This window comes from Urocampus carinirostris, chromosome 1 (assembly GCF_059441175.1).
Source record: "Urocampus carinirostris isolate Australia breed hairy pipefish chromosome 1, RoL_Ucar_1.0, whole genome shotgun sequence".
NCBI classification, from domain to species: Eukaryota; Metazoa; Chordata; class Actinopteri; order Syngnathiformes; family Syngnathidae; genus Urocampus; species Urocampus carinirostris.
In genome coordinates, this window is record NC_142349.1 from 68,388,130 (window position 1) to 68,407,434 (window position 19,305).

A 19,305-nucleotide genomic window follows, 5' to 3' on the forward strand; every position below is an offset into this window, starting at 1 on the left:
ATTGATAGAACAACACTGAAGAAATATCGCTTTGACATGATTACCGATGCGATTCACTTGTGCCAACCGCCGCAGGTTCTGATTGGCTCCCTGTCACTATTTGAACCCTGTCCTGTCAATCCCCTGTTGTCAGTCCGTCTGCGAATCTCCGTGTATACTGGGCAAGCCTTTTTTTGACCCTGACTCCCACCTGTCCCGTTTTTTGATCCTGTTTGTCTCCCGCTACGACCGGTTTTGATCCCGACCACGTCTACTCTACCGTCCCGACTTACGACTCGTTTCCAACCCCGTGGTGTCTTGCTCTCCCACTCCCGACTACCGACCGGTTTTCCGCCACTGACACCGCCATCGCTCGCTACGGAAGATCCACTTCCGTGTTTGGATCACAATACGAGTACAAGAGCGACTTGCTTTCCGCGCCCAGCGAACACCAGATCGTAGGCGCAGCCCTTCCTCTCCCTTTCAATAAAACTTGTGCTAAACTTTACGCAAGTGGGTCTTGTTTCCGTTCTGGTCCTGACAGAGAGGTCTTTCCCCCCGTCAATATGCATTTTGGGGGGGGGATTCTGTGTTATTGACTTTAGATTTGCTGAGCATAAAAATTGTTTTTTTGGATTTATAAATATTCAAATTATATTTCCTGTGTTTTCAGTGAGAATATGTTTACAGACGCTCCCCAATTTACGACCATTCGACTTGCATAAAACGATTGTTACGAACATGTTTTCGGGAATGTCGAAAAATATGGTTGGTGTCAAGTGTAATGAAGAGGCGAGCCGTTTCTTTCAAAACTAAAGTGTAATAAGGAAGCTTGATGCGGTTGAGAAAATGGTTGGATCGCTTTTTTTCGGCCACTTTCTAACACGGAGGAGGAAGTTGGAAGGACCTCACTGGAGGGTTCTCAGGGCCAAGTGAGAGGAATGGGATTGGGCCTATATCTACCCCCGTGTGGAAATGTTCACCTTTTCCCTCAAGAAACGAGCGCGCATAAATCGTTGGTTGAATGTAGGTTGTGTTTGGTTAATGGAGTCGGATAACTCTTTCGAACAATTTGGTAAACGGTACATTTTGATATACCGTAAATTCTGGACTATAGAGCGCACCTGATTATAAGCCGCACCCACCACATTTTAAGAGGAAAACCGATTTTGTACTTACACAAATCGCACCTGTATATAAGCCGCATGCGCCCACATTAAAACATGTATCACAATCACAAAAATAGCCCAAACCCGGCTTTGAGTCCCGCGATTGTAACCGAAATCCCGCGATTGTAACTGAATATAAATACACAGTCCAAAGACCACAGCCGGCAAAATGAACAGAAAATGATACCGGTAGTTAAGGTCTGATGCAGACCTGCAGAGTACCCGTTGAAACTAATCCAAGGAAAAAAATCTATATTTCCAATGGTAAGGGTGGGAAAAATATATATCCACTATTGTCCGCCGCGACAACAGGTCTCACTCACCTTTACCCCACTTCCCGTCAGCCCGCGTTTGCTCCGCCCCTCTTTTTTAATTCGCAAAACATATCAGAATAAGTGTCTCAAATAAATACATTACAAAAATATACAGGTGCAAATACATATTATATATCGGTTACACATATTTACAAAGAAAGATGGCACACCGAGAGAGTTTTCAAAGCTTTAATCATAATATTATAACTTTCATCCCACACCGTGCCTGTGAAGGGTAGCAAAATGCTACTAGCAACACGCTCGCAAAACAGTAAACGGGTCTGTTAAAAAAAAACATACCGTACTTGCCGAAACCACGGTAAACCGTCCTCATCTTTATAACTGATGTCATCAAAGTCGTCTTCCACAGTATGGGAAAGAGACTTTGTCATATAGACGTCGTCCCACGCTCCCTTAATCAAAAACACGCTAGCAACACGCTCGCTGAGTGAAATTTACGCGCAGTAGCTCTGTTTCCTTCTTTATCGGACTGCTCGTTTGGTTTTAGCTTGAAAGCTACGTCATGTGACTTTCTTATTGCAATTTGCATGATGAGGATATCTCATCTCATCTCATTAGCTACACCGCTTATCCTCAGTAGGGTCGCGGGGGTGCTGGAGCCCATCCCAGCAATCATCGGGCAGTGGGCAGGGGACACCCTGAACTGGTTGCCAGCCAATCGCAGGGCACACAGGGACAGACAACTCACTCGCTCATTCACACCTAGGGACAATTTGGACCGGCCAATTCACCTGAAATGCATGTTTTTGGAATGTAGGAGGAAACCGGAGTGCCCGGAGGAAAACCACGCAAGCACGGGGAGAACATACAAACTCCGCACAGGAAGTCTGGAGCTGGATTTGAACCCACGCAGGAGGTTCCCAAGACATGAACTGTGCCACACATGCGCTAACCACTGCGCCGCCGTGCTGCCCATGATGAGGATATGTCTACGCTAATTTAATTTGTGCACAAGCTAAGAAGTTCCAGTCTTCCTCGGCGCATATATTCCACCGGTCTAAATCTTACCTTTGGTACTCGAGCGCCGCTGGCAGCTGTTAGAAAAATGACATAAATCGGCCGCATCACTGAATAGGCCGCAGGGTTGAAGGTCTGGGAAAAAAGTAGCGGCTTATAGCCTGGAATTTACGGTAATTCCAACAGTCTATAATAACTTTTCATCCAGAAATTAAAAGCTGGTGATAACAATAGCAGTTATTTTATTAGTGTAGCTCCTAGCTTCCAAAAAGTTAGCGACCCCTACACTAAAAGCACTCGCCATCTTTTGCAGAGGCCAGCAAATGTTTGGCCCAAAATCATTAGATGTCAGTCTGCGGTGTACCGCAGTGGTGTAAGACCCCAAAAGTACAATTCCCCGAGGGTGAGGAAAAACCACGTCGATGCAGCAATGCTGAGATCCGAGTGGATCATTGCCAGGGTACATAAAAGTCAAAAGATGACAAATGGGCATCACGCTGAGCGCCTCTTCTTCCTCACCTCTCTCTCTACTCCTCCTCTCGCCCGCCCTCCCGCTTGCCTCTCTTTGCTTTTTTTTTTTTGCCTTTGAGCTTGAAGCGCATCCATTGTGGCGAGCATCTCTCTCTCTCTTTCTCCTTTTTTCACTTCGTTTTTCTCTCCCTCCCCTTGCAGTTCCACCACCAAAAGGCGCACACCGACGTCAAGATGGCTTCTTTTTGAGGATGCTCCCCATTTCCAAGCAGGTAAGCCCCGTTTTCTTTCTCTTTTGGGTTTCATTCACAAGCGCACCCTGTTGGATCGAACGGTTTGCACGGCGTGGTATCGAAGTCCCTGAACGCACCGCGGTTCCAAGCAGTAAACCCTAACTTTTTATCCGCTTCTTTGTTTATTCCCTTTCTCCATTATTATTTTTTCCTTTTTTTTTTCAGTCCGCAGCCTCTTGCGCCCAAATTCGGCCGCGCTTGCTGCTTCGTAGTGTCGGTCCTGGACATTTTCACTCGCGCGGATTTACAACACACACGCGCGCAGAAGGGAAACAGATGTGCTGTCATGGTCAACAAAACATTTCTCGTGCAACGTTGCGCTAAAATAAACACCCCCCCTTGTCTTCCTCCATGTCCTCATTCTCATCATCATCCAACAGAACCTAGCAGGCAACGGTCCACACCCTCCCAAGATACCCCCATGCTTACCCCCCCCCCCCCTCTTCCTCAAAAAATCAAATCACCACCCACGTTCTCCGATGACCGTACCTCCAGGGCTCCATGCCCTTAGAAACTGTCGTATTTTCCCTTAGAAAATACAAAATAATCTTACGCTATATTTTTTTATCAAACGTGTTTATTCAACCAGCGTTTGACCTGAAGCATGTGAACGCCTGCATGGACTAGGTGGCAGAGATAGGAAGCTGCGTCATGGCGGTCATAGACTTTCTGCTTTCATGCACTTTCCGGACACATTTTGAACATGTTACCTAGTGTTTACTATGTTTGTGTACTGTAATGCTAAATGTAATTCACCCTGGTCCTCCTGAAAGGGGGATACCACTTGGGAGGTCCCTTCTCAAGGTTACTCTTTTTCCTCACGCTGAGGTTTTGAGTTCTTCCTTGCCCGCATGTTGGTTTAAGATCAGGTCATTGTGTCATTGTAATCCTGGGATGTCCTTTGAGACATTTTCGTGATTAAGGGCTATATAAATAAATTTGACTTAACTTTATTTATGTAGTTTAACATTTTATATTGTGCATGTGTTTCGTTATATCCTGTATATTGTTAATTAACATGTTGTTGTGAGATACTGAGTTGCTCGACATTATTGAGGTTTATTATAAAAAAAGTTAAAAAATGAAGTCGCTTGGACGTTCACTGTAGAAGGAAAAGATACATGCACTTATAATCAAGTCGAATTTTCTTATTCAAATTATGCATTCCTTATCTGCATTTAATTATTGTTGTAAATATACAAACCTGTCCTTTTTCATTTTCTCCTTTTATACTTCCTTTTTTTCTTAACTTTTTTATACAACATCATGATTCGTAATAAAATGCATCAACGTAATTGAGCCGTTTGAGAGCCGGCTCTCTTTAATGAGTTGAGCCGAAAAAGCCGGTTCTCTAAAAAGAGACGGACTTCCTTTCACGACACAACTACCACATGAAATCCGATGTTTTTTAAGACCACGCTGGTTTCGTTTGCAACGAAAAAAATAATCCCAAGATAGAGGCTACCGCAGCGAACTCGTTTGACTCGATTGATTTGCCGTTTGGTGATAGTGTCATGGTTGCCATGGTGCCCAATTGGCCCCGCCCACTGACACCAGCTGAAACGCGTTGACAGATTGCTGCCGGACTACTTAAACGCGGTCTTGCGAGTTGCCTGGTGTCAGAGCGTCTGCGAAACTCCTGCTAGACTCTGTGGGGTATGCCAAGTCCTGTGAATTTGCCTGTGTTTTGATCCTGTTTTATTTTCGTCCCGATCTGTTTGATTTTGACCACTCCTTAGTTCTGATTTCCAACTACTTCCGCGACCATCGATCCCCGGATCGAGTGTGCGCGCATTCCTCTTCTCCCCAATAAATTGGGAGTAACGTTACACGATTGGGTTCTAATTCCTGTTTCCTGTCCTGGCTCATGACACACAGTTGGTGTACCGGATGGTACCTATAATTGACAAATTTGCGTTTTTCCGTACAGATTTTCTTGTACGTCGTAAACGTCTTAAAATGCATAATAAAAGTACTTTGTGCGGCAAAAACGTACAGCTTGACAGGTATGGATAACCACACGATCTGCATAATAGGATGCAGAAATAAAACGCCTGAGGAAAAATGTGGGGACCTCTAGATACCAGCTTACCCGTTCCCAGATTAATTATATGGGTTAAATCACCAGAGAAGGCTGATATCTTGTAATTACATCATTACACGTGTGCCTGAGACTCTTCATTAGGTACGCCTGCAAGAGCTAATGTGTTTGAGTGAGAGTACATCGCATTTACGAACGAGGTTTTGATTGACACGTGTCACAGAGGTGTCCCTTAGCCAACAGTGGCACTCTGTTGGGGTCTGAAGAGTTGAACCCTGAGGGACTCAACGTTTTTATGATGAGTTACTTGTGTTGTAATATTGAAATAGAACACGGCTTATATGTAGTCATAATCATACAATTTTTTTCATTTATAATATAAGTATATAATACTAGCAGTGTGGCCTTGAGTGTCTTTGTTAGGGTTATCACCTTACTTCGTTGTCACAGACCAGAAACATAACAACATCATAACTGGACCCAATAGCGCTCGTTTTCTCAGTTTTGATAAATAAAGAGGGAGAGCAGGGCTTGCTTCCAAGATCCGATGGCTGACGGACAAGGGGAGCGGGCGATGCGGAAGTGGCCCTTCCGTGTCTCGCGAGGAGGATCGGAGAGAGGCAAGAATTACAAGTCGCTGGCCGGAACTGGAAAGAAAGGCGGTGTCAAGTTCGGAAATGAGGTCGGCAACAGGAGGCAGGCAGGTAACAGGGCAAAACAGATCAGGTAACAGGCAGGCAGAACGGGGCAAAGTCAGGTCCGGAAACAGGCTGGCAACAAAGATCAGGCAGGGAAAAAAAGGGCAGCAACAGAGTCGGACGTGAAGGCTTACTGAGCTGGTGGCAACAGTTCGCATAACGATCTGACGGCTTCCAAGAGGAAGCCGGGGGTTTAAAAAGAGTGCATCAGCTAATTAGCTGTCCAGGCTGTTGGCGCCAATTAAGCAGTCGCAGGTGCTCTGAATCGGTAATCATGACATTCTGTCATGATTGCTGATTCAGGGCACCTCCGGCTAGACCGTTGGCGCCAACAGCCCTGGTCACAGATTGGTTCTCTCTCTGATACCTGCCTGATACCTGTTGTCGACCTCTTTTCTTGACTCGTTACTGCCCTTGCTCCTCCGTCCTGGCTATCGAACAGTTTTCCCGCTGCCTACGACTATCCTCGCTAGACACAGACATGCCACTGCCGCGTTCCTGCTGTCAGCTACCCGTTGAAGGATTTTATACATTTGACTATGAAGGGTTTTATACGATTAAATACACGTTACATTTATTGAGTGCAATGAAGATTTTCACCGAGGAGGCTATAGTTCAATGACAGGTCGCGCCGTTCCGAATGCAGAATATTTTGTCTAGTTCTGTTGATAACAGGACTCTGATGGAGGACGGCAGGCGATGTTTTGAAAACAAGGCCCTGATGACGTAGAAACGCTCAGTGTTATTTTTTAGTTTTCCAGACATCGCGACGCCCAGGTTGGGCATCATGGGCACGCCCATGGGAGGAGCCGGCACACCATTTTGCGGAGAGGCGTGGACCGAGAGGGGAAGGCTGGAGGATTTCAGAGAGGCTTGCCAGAGACACAGACGACACTAATTCGGCCATATTAATGGAGTCGGATAACTAATTTGAACAATTTGGTAAACGATACATTTTAATTTTTAATTCCCAACACCGTGTCCGACGATCATCTGATCGTGGGAGCAAGCACTGCTCTCTTTCTCAATAAAACTGAGTAAAAACGAACGCTATTGGGTCCTGTCTCCGTTTCTGGCTTGTGACAACTTCTTTAACAACAATACACAATGAGAGAGAGGATATTCCAGCTTATAAGGAGGCAGGATCAGCTTAAGTCCTGATAACATGAGGGTGGAAGACCACCCAGCTGCCATGCTGCTCGTGGAAGATCACATGAAGCAAAATCCTTTAATCATCCCTGTCAACAAAATACAATTGATTACCTCAGGCAAAGGTTGAGCGACTTGAGCAGAACTTCCCTCAGGGTGACGGGCTATTTTTGTCAGGACCAGAACAGAGACGGGACCCACTTGCGTGCGTTTCTCTTAGTTTTATTGGGAAGAAGGGAAAGGATTGTACACGGGATCCCGAGATCGCTGGTCGCGGGGAGCAGGTTGTTCAGACGCGGAAGTGGTGTTTCCGTGGCGAGCGATGGCGGTGTGTAGAGCGGGGAAAAAAAGGTCAGTAGCCATGACGGAAGAGCAAAATTCATGGTCGAGATCAGAAAATGGGTCGGAGCTGGGAAACAGACAGGAGCCGGAACAGGAGAGAGTCAGGGTCAAAAAGCTTACATTGCGTAGCTGAGGTTTGCGGACGGACTGACAACCGGTGACAGGGAGACGGGGGGCCTCGCATCAGTAATCATGACAATTTTAAGTAGGGCAGAGCTCTATTCAATTGTTTGACTTTTTAATAGAATTCAAACCGCCATTTTTCTATACGATTGATAGTAAGCCTTCTCAGTCTTTGCCGTTGTAAAGCTGTTCTCCGTCGCTCATTATGCCCAGAATATTCTGTAAATGAAACCTATGAAGGAACTGCTTATTCTTCTCATCTCATTAGCCACACCGCTTATCCTCAGTAGGGTCGCGGGGGTGCTGGAGCCCATCCAAGCAATCATCGAGCAGTGGGCAGGGGACACCCTGAACTGGTTGCCAGCCAATCGCAGGGCAGGGCACACGGGGGACAGACAACTCACTTGCTCATTCACACCTAGGGACAATTTGGACCGGCCAATTCACCTGAAATGCATGTTTTTGGAATGTGGGAGGAAACCGGAGTGCCCGGAGGAAAACAACGTAAGCACGGGGAGAACATACAAACTCCGCACAGGAGGTTCCCAAGACATGAACTGTGCCGCACATGCGCTAACCACTGCGCCGCCGTGCTGCCCTCTGCTTATTCTTTTCAACCTTTATTTTGATAACCTACCTTCTCGCTACCAGAATGAAACAAGCACACGGAAGAAGAAAAAATGAAGTAGAAGTGAAAACAAAGAGCATGTTTCTCGAAGACTTGGATGGATATGAATCAAGCTTATTTGGATTTTCTCCCAAGTAATAGGCTCAATTATTTTCAAATTTGAGCGAAACTGTGTCAAAGTCAGTCTAAAGAATGTACAGCAGCTAAAACAAGATCTAAATTCCAGCACTGGTAAACAGTGTTCCCTCCAAGCTGTGCGCAATTGCGCACTGCTCGCACATTCTCGGCGCACAAGAAAATCTAGCCAGCGCACAAAAACGAGGGCTCAAAATGACTAATTAAGAAGCGAATTAAGTCAAAGTTACAGTGCATGAAGGTAAAAATACACGGGTTCCCCTGACGTTGTGTCATAAATGCGGTATTTTGAAGTCGAGTCAAAGAAGAACGAAGTTGAGTAAAGTTAGTAGAGTTGGTCGAGAACCGGCTTCTTTGGCTCGGCTCACTAAAAGGAACCGGCTCTTTCGGGTCCTAAACGGCTCTTCAGGTTGTTTTTGCTTCTTTCATCCCAACATGACCAAATATTAAGCTAAATTAGGCACAAAATGACTTAAAGGAAGGGGGAAATAGAACAAAAAAGAAAAAAAATACCAAAATGAAAAAGTAGTGAAAAGCTGAAAAAAAGGAAACAAAAGGAAGAGAAAAAAAAGAAGGAAAAATTTAGAAAAAAAGCCAGAAAAAAAGAAATGTAGGAAAAAGTAAATAGAGAACAAAAAGAAAAAAGTAACAGCTCAGAAAAAAATAAACACAATTAGATTTTTTTAAAGGAATTTTTAAAAAAGTAGATAAAACCACATAAAAAATAATAAAAAGTTTGTGTTGCATTCAAATAATTTCCAATTATATCAAGTGAATCTTGTTGCCAACATTGTACTTCCACTAAAAAATGTGATTAAGTATAGTTCTGTATCTTACAACCGACTAAATAAGCCCCAAAAATGTTAATATTATGCGACAAAATATATCAGGAAATAAAAAGAAATGGTTATCTTGTGAAAGATTTGTAAGAACAAACGAGGTTTGTAGGCCGTACAACCTTTGCAATAGTACATGAGTCAATTCATTCAAAAGAGAAAAATCATTTTGCATTGCCGGAAACTCAGCAAAATGTCACTTGATGTCAAGTTTTGGACATGTTTGATAATGAATTATCTTGCCACATTTGGGATTATGGTTGCTCACTGTTGTTTCAAGCGTTGCTCACCGACTTTGTGTGAACGCTCAGACCCGTAAGGAAAATGACAGGGAACATTGCTGGTAACAGAATTTGGGTATCCTCAACAAGCTCCCAATACTCAGTCCTGATTAGAGTTGTCTTTTGGTCTTTGATTTTGGGTTTATTTGGGGGTGAGAGACCAAGAAATGATATATCCATCTAACATACACCTGCGCAGGTTTACAGTACGACACAAGTCCTAAAGAAACACAAAAAATGGGGTCTGTGCAGAACTCCTATCAGATGTCGGGATAGCTGAGCTGACTCCCCTCGATTTCTTTCCCTCATCCAGTAAAGAAGTCTTTGAACACCCTGCTATTTTGCTATTTCTCCCACTTAGAAATCATGGCGGGGTCTGACATTTTCATTGTAGGTGCATGTCCACGGTGAGAGAGATAAACTAAAAAGAAAAATCCAGAAATCACAACGCATGATTTTTTAACGGGAGGAAGGTGTCACGGTTGTCATGATGCCCAATTGCCGGCGCCCGTGTGTGTCACGGTTGCTGTGGTGCCCAATTGACCCCGCCCGTGTTTGTCACGGTTGCCGTGGTGCCCAATTGGCCCCGCCCGTGTGGTGCCAGCTGCGGCTCGTAGAGAGATTGACTTTCTGTTTATATAAAGCTCAGCGCTCTCCTGCTTCAGGGTGAGCCTGTCAAACGGACTTCTGCCTTACAGGATGTGGGTTCTTACTCGGTCCTGTTGGTATTTCCTGTCCGGTATTGTTCCCGTTTATTTTTGTCCCGTTTAATTTCTGTTTCCAGTTTTGTTTCCGTCTATTTTTGTCCTGTTTAATATGTTCTCCAGTTTTCGTTCCTGTCTAGTTTTTCCTGTTAATTTTCGATATCCTGATCCGTTATCTATCCTGTCAGTTCCTTCCTGTCCGAGATCGACCCCATCTGTCCGATATCAACTCGGGCAATTGGAATTGGTCTCGTTGGTCTCTGGGTTCCAGTCTTTCCACGCCAGACCGGCTACCTGAGCATGACTCCCTATTTCCCATAAAATAAAGGCTTGTGTGAGACCGTCACGCGATTGGGTCCTGTATCTGTTCTGGTTCTGACAGTGGGGGAGAGAAAGGAATGGTGGAGGGGGGAAGGGACAGTTCATGTCAGAATGCTAACCAGAAGTTTAATGCTGTTCGTTATTTTAAATAATGCCTTTTCAGTGGTAGCCGGTTAATTTTATCCAATTGAACTGATCCATGAGGGCAGCACGGCGGCGCAGTGGTTAGCGCGTTTGCGGCACAGTTATGACGTCATAAGATAAAAACCCCTGTGTGGAGTTTGCATGTTCTCCCCGTGCTTGCGTGGGTTTCCTCCGGGCACTCCGGTTTCCTCCCACATTCACATGCATGTTAGGTTAATTGGCCGGTCTGAATCGGCTGGCAAACCAGTTCAGGGTGTCCTGTGCCCACTGCCCGAAGATAGCCGGGATGGGCTCCTGCTCCCCCGCGGCCCTACTGAGGATAATCGGTGCAGATAATGAATGGATTTGATCCTTCGACAAATCAGAACCAAATCGACTTTTCTATCTTAGGGTATTAGACCGTTCACGTGTTACTCCTGCGAAATGTCTCGTTGGCACACTCTGCTTATCCAAGCGTGCTACAAGCCCGTGTGTACGTAGCTGTCGTCTCGAGGCACGGCGGTGCTGAGATTGATTCCCTCAGAGAGGAGGAAGCATGGTGGGTGGGAGGGAGTAGGTGGGCTCAACACCCCCGCTGGCCTCCTGTCTGGACACATCACATCCCCTCGTCTCCGCCGCCGAGGCTCCGGCCGGATATAAACATGTAGAGGAACAGAATTCCTACGTTTCCCTCTTTGTATAGATCCGCCGGCACCGGATTCGATTTTTTGGATGACGAATATAAATGAAGTTGTGTGTTTTCCGCCTGTAGGTCAAACCGGACCGGAGTGACTCGCCCACTGAAGCTAAAAATAATCGCTGGCGGCTCTATTTTTGCAAGCTTTTAAAATGCTCCCCGGGCCTGTGCGGCATGAAAAATTCAGCCTTGTTGTCTGTCGGAAAATGAAATTTGGGGGATTTAAGTATCTTGGTATCGGGAACAGTAGAGAAAGATAGATAGATAAATAGACAAAGAGATACTTTATTCATCCCCGTAGGGAAATTCACACTTCCAGCGGTATCATTTGTTGTTTATTAACAGATTAACAGGATGGCCTCGGGGTGCTGTGTTGTAGTTAAGCAACAGCGGAGTGGATGACGTCACACGCTAGGCCAAAAAGTTCGACGTCCCTGCAGAAAATGGAAATCTTTGTGCCCAGGGTTACACCACATCGTGTTCACGTAGATAGTGAGTCCACCTGCTCTCCACTTCCCACAGGCTTTCGTGTCTCTGTCTAACAGCGTTAAAGCCGGGTAGCTCCACGTTAGCGTCCGGGATGCTAGACGTGAGCCACGTTTCCGTAAAACACAGCAAACTGCACTCCCTGTGCGCTTTGATGTTTTTCACCAGCACAGCCAGTTTGTCGGTCTTATTTGGTAAAGAGTTCACATTTACCAGGATTACGGACAGTACCGAAGACTTATAACGCCGCTAGCTGCTTAGCTAGCTTCGGCTCTGCATCCATGATGGGGCCCCCTCATCACGCTGGAATGAGAATTCTTCAGGGCAAGGAGTTGATTCCTCAAATAAACGCATTTTTGTGCGTTAAAACCCATAACTATAGGATCGAAAGTAATCCAAATTAGTGTGTAACCATTGCTACAGAGATTCGTTTGGAGTTAAAAAAAAATATATCACTCATTGCCAGTAAGAAGTTTCAGCGTTGTATAAATACACTCGTTCCATTCCCCTGACACCACCATCTACTCGTTCATTTGAGAAAATCCAGGCGCAAAACATGCAGCATTAGTGCTCCAGATGTCACAAGCCAGGAACGGAGACAGGACCCAATAACGTTCGTTTTACTCAGTTTTTATTAAGAAAGAGAGCAGTGCTTGCTCCCACGATCCGATGATCGTTGGTCACGGGTAGCAGATGGCAGGAACACGGAAGTGGCACTTCTGTGTCGAGCAAAGGTAGTCGTTGACAGCGAGAAAACAGGTCAATGGCCGGGACAGAGGAGCAAAGGCGGTAACGAGTCCAGAGAAAGTGGTCTGCAACAGGTATCAGGCAGAAAACATGGCAAAACAGGTCGATGGCCGGGACGGAGGAGCAAAAGCAGAAACCGGTCCAGAAACAGGTCGGCAACTGGCAGGGTTGGGTAGGGTTACTTTAACTGGATTACTTTCAATTACTTTTGGATTACTCCAATACCAAATATGCTGATAAAAGACAAAAGAAACTAAATATGAATAAAATTACAAAATTTTGTGCAGGTTTGGGGAGTAACGGAATACATGGAACAGCAAAAATGATGTTGGCAAGCTGTTTGGATTTATTTTCATTTTGTTTCTGTCGCATTTTATGTTAGTTTTGCCGGAGATCAAAGAGATCAAAGCCAGGAGCGAAAGCTTACCACGTGTTGTGAGTCATCATTTTATTCATATTTACTTTCTTTTGTCTTTTATTAGCATATTTGGTATTGGAGTCATCCAAAAGTCATTGAAAGTAATCCAGTTAAAGTAACCCTACCCAACCCTGGCAACAGGTATCAGGCAGGAGAATGTCGGATAGTACACAGCTTGCCTAGCTGAGATCATAGGTTCGCAGACGGTCTGACCGCTTCCTCTTGGAAGACGGGGGTTTAAAAAGAGTCAGGGAACCATTCAGCGATCAGAGCTGTTGGCACCAACGGGGCAGTCGCAGGTGCCCCGAATCAGTAATCCTGACACCAGACCGCATTCAAATGTTCCCAGTTAATAGCGCGATGAAGAATGACGATAATTCTATCATTCAAAAGCAGAGCGCCCTCCGTTCAATTTCCAAAACTGCGGGGATTATATGCTCCCATTGCAGATAATGAAGGTTGATCCCAAAATCAGATGTAAGACTCAAGAAGGTTTCACAATTATTTTATAAACCTTTGGTTTTGAGAGAAATACGTATGTTTAATGACATGAAAAACAACAAGCGGAATTCTCCCTGTCACAAGAGCAGTGGTTCCCTCTGAACATCTGTTGGTGGAACCCCAGTTGCTAATCCATACAATCCATAAATCAGGATTGCGAGTATAATCTCCGGTTTACAGCAAGCCTTTGCCATCTGCTTGTCATCGACCCTCATGCTGTGTATCTCTTCCTACCCCTCCAGGTTGAGTGACGAGCCCACTCCCCGATCGCCACCATGATCGCCACGGGCGGCCTGCTCCGCATGAACCGGCGCCAGGACTCCCTGCGCTCCAAGAACCGTGCCGAAAACAAGAAGAAGCGGAAATCCAAGAAGAAGAAGAACGATGTGGTGGTGGTAAAGGGCAAGCTCAACCTGTTCTCACCTGCCGGACTGGTAGCCGCCGTCGGGCTGGTGGTCCTCTTGGTGGGGATAACCATGGCCGTGCTCGGGTACTGGCCCAGCCAGAGTCAACAGCAGTACCAAGAACGCCGTCGGACGGGGGTGCAACACGGCAGGATGAGTTACTCTCAAAGTCCCAACTCGTCTGCTAACGTGAGCAGGGATCCCATCGACCCGATGAACCAAAGCCAAACCAACAACAGCGACCCTGCTCCTGCCCCCTCCTACTGCAGCTTCTTGTGCAACTTTTTGGACAACTACCTGTACTCTGACAACCTCAAAGTCTTCGGACCTCTTGTGATGGGTATCGGGATTTTCCTCTTCATCTGCGCCAATGCTGTTCTTCATGAGAACCGCGACAAGAAAACCAAAATCATCAACCTGAGGGATATCTACTCCACGGTTATCGACCTGCACAGCGTCCGTTCTAAGGAGTATTCACCTCTTAACGGTTTGGTGAACTACACCCAGTCTAAGAGCGCAGAGGGTCCGTCGGGGAGCCACCCGACAGGCCGCAGTTCCTGGCCCTCCACCGCCTTGGGAAGTGACGAGGTTTTCCGCCGTCCGTCGCATCCCTGGTCCAAGGACGTACAGACCTTCACGGACACAGTGTATAGTATCTACAGGGACTACAACAATGGTGGTGAGGAGGCCCCACAGCCTCGCCAGTGGGACCCCACGTCCATCGTCACCTCCTCAGTAAACGCCTTCACCCTCCCGGTCATCAAGCTCAACAACTGCGAGGCGGAGGACGACGTGGTCATCGAGGCAGAAGTTGATCACGAGAAAGCTAGGGTCGACGGACAAATCTCGACTCCTCCGCCTAAGGTTTCGCCGGTCGTTGAGCTGCCCCAGTTGTTTTTGCCGTCACCAGTCGCCAAGGCCACGGGTTCGCGGTTGTCCCTGAACTCTCTCACGGACCAGCCGAGATCAGCTCGCCGTTGCAGCCTGTCTTTGACCGTGTCCCACCCGAGCGAGAGGGTAAGGCGCTTCAGCTGCCCCCGTCTGGAACGCTCTAACAGTAAGGGCTACATCAAACTTAGCGACCTTGGGGGAGAGTCTTTTGAGGCGCCGGACACTTCTTTAGTGCTGGACGGCGAGCAGGAAGTAGCAGCGATGGAGCCAGCACCCACCGCGGTAGAAGACACTCAGGGAGATGAGAAACAGGCCACACCCAGCACCTCTGTGGAATCCTAAAGGAAGTCCAGAGGCCCCTTTCGCACTGTTAACATTTGAAAGGGCCTTCTTACCACTCTGGATTTCTGTCAATGGGATATTTCAGTACCCACAAAGCCATTGTCGGTCACATATTCAGATAAATAGATGCATGGTTAGCATCAGAAAGGTACGACTTCTTTGCCAAGGGGTCTTATCACACAAGTGGCGTTACATCTGTGATACTGAGCCCTTCAGGACTCTCCCAAGCCTCTTTCACACTGCCCAAGTGTGGATGCCGAAAATTTGCAGAATGACGTCAAACCGCCTGCATCAGTAACTTACTCGCTTAAAAAAATCTTAAACTCTCATAGCTTTTCCCACAGATAGGACTGTGACGAGTTCTGCAGGGAACTTTAAAGGATAGGAGCATGAATTATGGGAGAAATGCATGTGGTTGCAAGGGCAGGCAATGCAAAGGTAGATGAGGGGAAAGCAATACACCTCACCTATCAAAATTGTAGCTAAAAATCCAAAAGAACCCCTATCACCAATGTTCCCTCTAAACTCCGCGCACAAGAAAATATAGCCAGCTCACAAAAATCAGGGCTCGAGATTGATAATTAAGAAGCGAATTAAGTCAAAGTTACAGTGCATGAAGGTAAAAATACAAGGGTTCCCCTGACTTTGTGTTCTAAATGCGGTATTTTGAAGTCAAGGTTGAAGTAGACCGAAGTTGAGTAAAGTCAGTAGAGTTTTTCGAGAACCGGCTTCTTCGGCTCGGCTCACTAAACGGGTCCTAAACGGCTCTTCAGGTTGTTTTTGCTTCTTTCATCCCTATATGATCAAATATTATGTAAAATTATGCACACAATGACTTAAAGGAAGGGGGAATTGAACAAAAAAGAAAAAAATACCTTAATGAAAAAGTAGTGGAAAGCTGAGAAAAAAATAAACAAAAGGAAGAGAAAAAAGAAGGAAAAATTCTGAAAAAAAAGCCAGAAAAAAAGAAAAGAAAGAAACAGGAAAAACGTCAATAGAGAACAAAAAGAAAAAAGTAACAGCTAGGAAAAAAGAAACACAATTAGATTTTTTTCAAGGAATTAAAAAAAAATAGAAAAAAACAGGGAAAAAGAAGAAAAAGTTTGTGTAGCATTCAAATAATTTCCAATTATACCAAGTGAATCTTGTTGCCAACATTGTACTTCCACTCAAAAATGTGATTAAATACAGTTGTGTATCGTGCAACCGACTAAATAAGCCCCCAAAAATGTAAGTATTATGTGACAAAAGATACCAAAACAAAAAAAGAAATGGAAATCTTGTGAAATAATTGTAAAAACAAACGACGTTTGTAGGCCGTACAACCTTTGCAATCGTACATGATACCATCTGGTTTAGATATACAGACTTTTGGGGAAGTACCCGAAGCCCACCTTACAGCCTCACCCGCTAAAAGCAGTTTAAATGGGCAGTATGAAAGGGGCTTTTATCACATAGGAGTGGTCTCAGTGTTTCAACAATCGTGTGTGAAGGTGGAAACATCTCCACCTACAGGACAGCATGAAAATACCTGCATTTATGACCAGTGTGAAAGGGTTTATGACAGGGGTCGGGGAACCTATGGCTCTTTTTACATATGTTTCGGGGATAAAAATTTTCTCATACAAATTTCCTCTGTATAGATCCTATTCTGATTTGCCCTTAACAGAATTAGGCACATGCAGTGTTAATGTAACACTGGGTGTGAAAAAGGTTCGGTCCGGTACATAAAAGACACAGTTTCCACTAGAGTTTACAGTCAAGGTGTCAAACCAACATACCCAGTTTTGGCTGTACGTCACTAAGGAATCCCTTGTATGGAGGCTCATTGAATTTTATATGTTCACTGTTGAGAAATTTTATGATGAAAATCCACAGGACAAACTCTAAACTCCCAAAAACACCAGCCAAGTACATAGAGCAATTTGATTGTGTGAGAGTAGAACTGGACGGACCCAGTTTTGGCTGTACGTCACTAAGGAATCCATGTATGGAGGCTCATTGAATAATATATGTTCACTGTTGAGAAATTTTCTGATGAAAACCCAAAGGACAAACTTTAAACTTCCCAAAACACCAGCCAAGTACATAGAGCAATTTGATTGAGTGAGAGTAGAACTGGACCCGGTTTTGGCTGTACGTCACTAAGGAATACCTTGTATGAAGGCTCATTGAATAATATATGTTCACTGTTGAGAAATTTTATGATAAAAACCCATAGGACAAACTCTAAACTCCCAAAAACACCAGCCGAGTACATAGAGCAATTTGATTGAGTGAGAGTAGAACTGGACGGACCCAGTTTTGGCTGTAGGTCACTAAGGAATCCATGTATGTAGGCTCATTGAATTATATATGTTCACTGTTGAGAAATTTTATAATGAAAACCCACAGGACAAACTCTAAACTCCCAAAAACACCAGCCAAGTACATAGAGCAATTTGATTGAGTGAAAGTAGAACTGGACGGACCCAGTTTTGGCTGTACGTCACTAAGGAATCCCTTGTATGGAGGTTAATTGAATGATATATGTTCACTGTTGAGAAATTTTATGATAAAAACCCCGTAGGACAAACTCTAAACTCCCCAAAACACCAGCCAAGTACATAGAGCAATTTGATTGAGTGAAAGTAGAACTGGACGGACCCAGTTTTAACTGTACGTCACTAAGGAATCCCTTGTATGGAGGTTAATTGAATGATATATGTTCACTGTTGAGAAATTTTATGATAAAAACCCATAGGACAAACTCTAAACTCCCCAAAACACCAGCCAAGTACATAGAGCAATTTGATTGAGTGAAAGTAGAACTGGACGGACCCAGTTTTAACTGTACGTCACTAAGGAATCCCTTGTATGGAGGTTAATTGAATGATATATGTTCACTGTTGAGAAATTTTATGATAAAAACCCATAGGACAAACTCTAAACTCCCCAAAACACCAGCCAAGTACATAGAGCAATTTGATTGAGTGAAAGTAGAACTGGACGGACCCAGTTTTGGCTGTACGTCACTAAGGAATCCCTTGTATGGAGGTTAATTGAATGATATATGTTCACTGTTGAGAACTTTTATGATAAAACCCACCGGACAAACTCTAAATCCCCAAAAACATCAGCCAAGTACATAAAGCAATTTGATTGAATGAAAGTAGAACTGGACGGACCCAGTTTTGGCTGTACGTCACTAAGGAATCCCTTGTATGGAGGTTAATTGAATAATATATGTTCAGTGTTGACATATTCTATGATGGAAACCACATAACAAACTCTAAACTCCCAAAATACCAGCCAAGTACATATATTTGATTGGGTGAGCGGTAAGGGTGGGCAAATCTCTGCAAACATGGCATGCTTTTCTCCAGCACGCGGCTACTGCACTGAAGGGAAATACTGTTTGAACTGAATTTTATTGTTTGCATTATTTTGTGACATTTTTACAGAACAACTGCTTGCACCTTGTTATTTACGGAAAAAATGAGGGTCAAAATGAGCCTCAATTATCTTAAAGGCAGGTTGCGTGGTTTGAGGTGTCCTTAAAAAGTTGAAAGTAAAATATTTTCTCTATTAGGTATGTGTTGACAATGCTCAACTGAGTTCAAAGACCCCTTAGCTTTAATTTACACTGCACCAATCTGTTTCAATCAGGCCTGTTCAGAGAGGAACAAACCCCAAAAAGATGAAAAAAGAAGAGTTTATTTAAGCGCTTCTAAAATATTCCATGTACTTGCAGACAAATCATGTGTAGGGATTTTTCTAGCTTTAATTTTGAAAATCATCAGGATTGAAACGAATTGTTTTTTTATTGCAATCAGTAAACACATTTGCCTCTAGGTGTTGCTGGTGCTCCACCATAAATCTTGTTTTCCCTGAAGAATGCTAGAACTTTCTACACTGATCAATATTAAATTGTTATTACTTGAGTTCTTTTGAGTTCTGATATGAATTGCTAATCCCAAGAAAATGGAAGATGGAAATAACACACACAATTTATTAACAGAGAGAATTAATGATTAAAAAAAGGGAGGCGTCGGAGATTATGGGAGTTTTCGACCGCTGAAAGTTACTAGCACAAAAAGAAAGTTTCCCGCTATAATGCTAGTCGATTTGGGGAGATTCCCTTGTACAGAAAAAAAAACGCTCATTTCCAAGAGAGAACAGCTATCGCTCAGCCGACCTTTTTACATAGACCGGTGACGCTCGACCAGATCATGCCTCTATGGGCGTGGTCTTA

At 44.6% G+C, this 19,305-nt stretch overlaps 1 protein-coding gene across 3 annotated transcripts in view; it reads left to right on the forward strand.

The window, feature by feature from the left end:
• The window catches only part of LOC148376641 (transmembrane protein 200C-like), a 37,567-nt gene extending 18,573 nt beyond the window's left edge, over positions 1–18,994 (forward strand). For 2 of the 3 annotated variants that reach the window (XM_088349455.1, XM_088349462.1), the window contains 2 exons: positions 3,113–3,183; positions 13,677–18,994. In XM_088349455.1, the coding sequence (XP_088205581.1) occupies positions 13,710–15,071 (1,362 nt within the window). In that variant the 5' untranslated portion in view covers positions 3,113–3,183; positions 13,677–13,709 and the 3' untranslated portion in view covers positions 15,072–18,994. Of the gene's footprint in view, positions 1–2,959; positions 3,184–13,676 lie in introns of those variants that run through there. The other variant, XM_088349447.1, reaches the window with a different exon arrangement.
• The last annotated feature ends 311 nt before the right edge of the window (positions 18,995–19,305 follow it).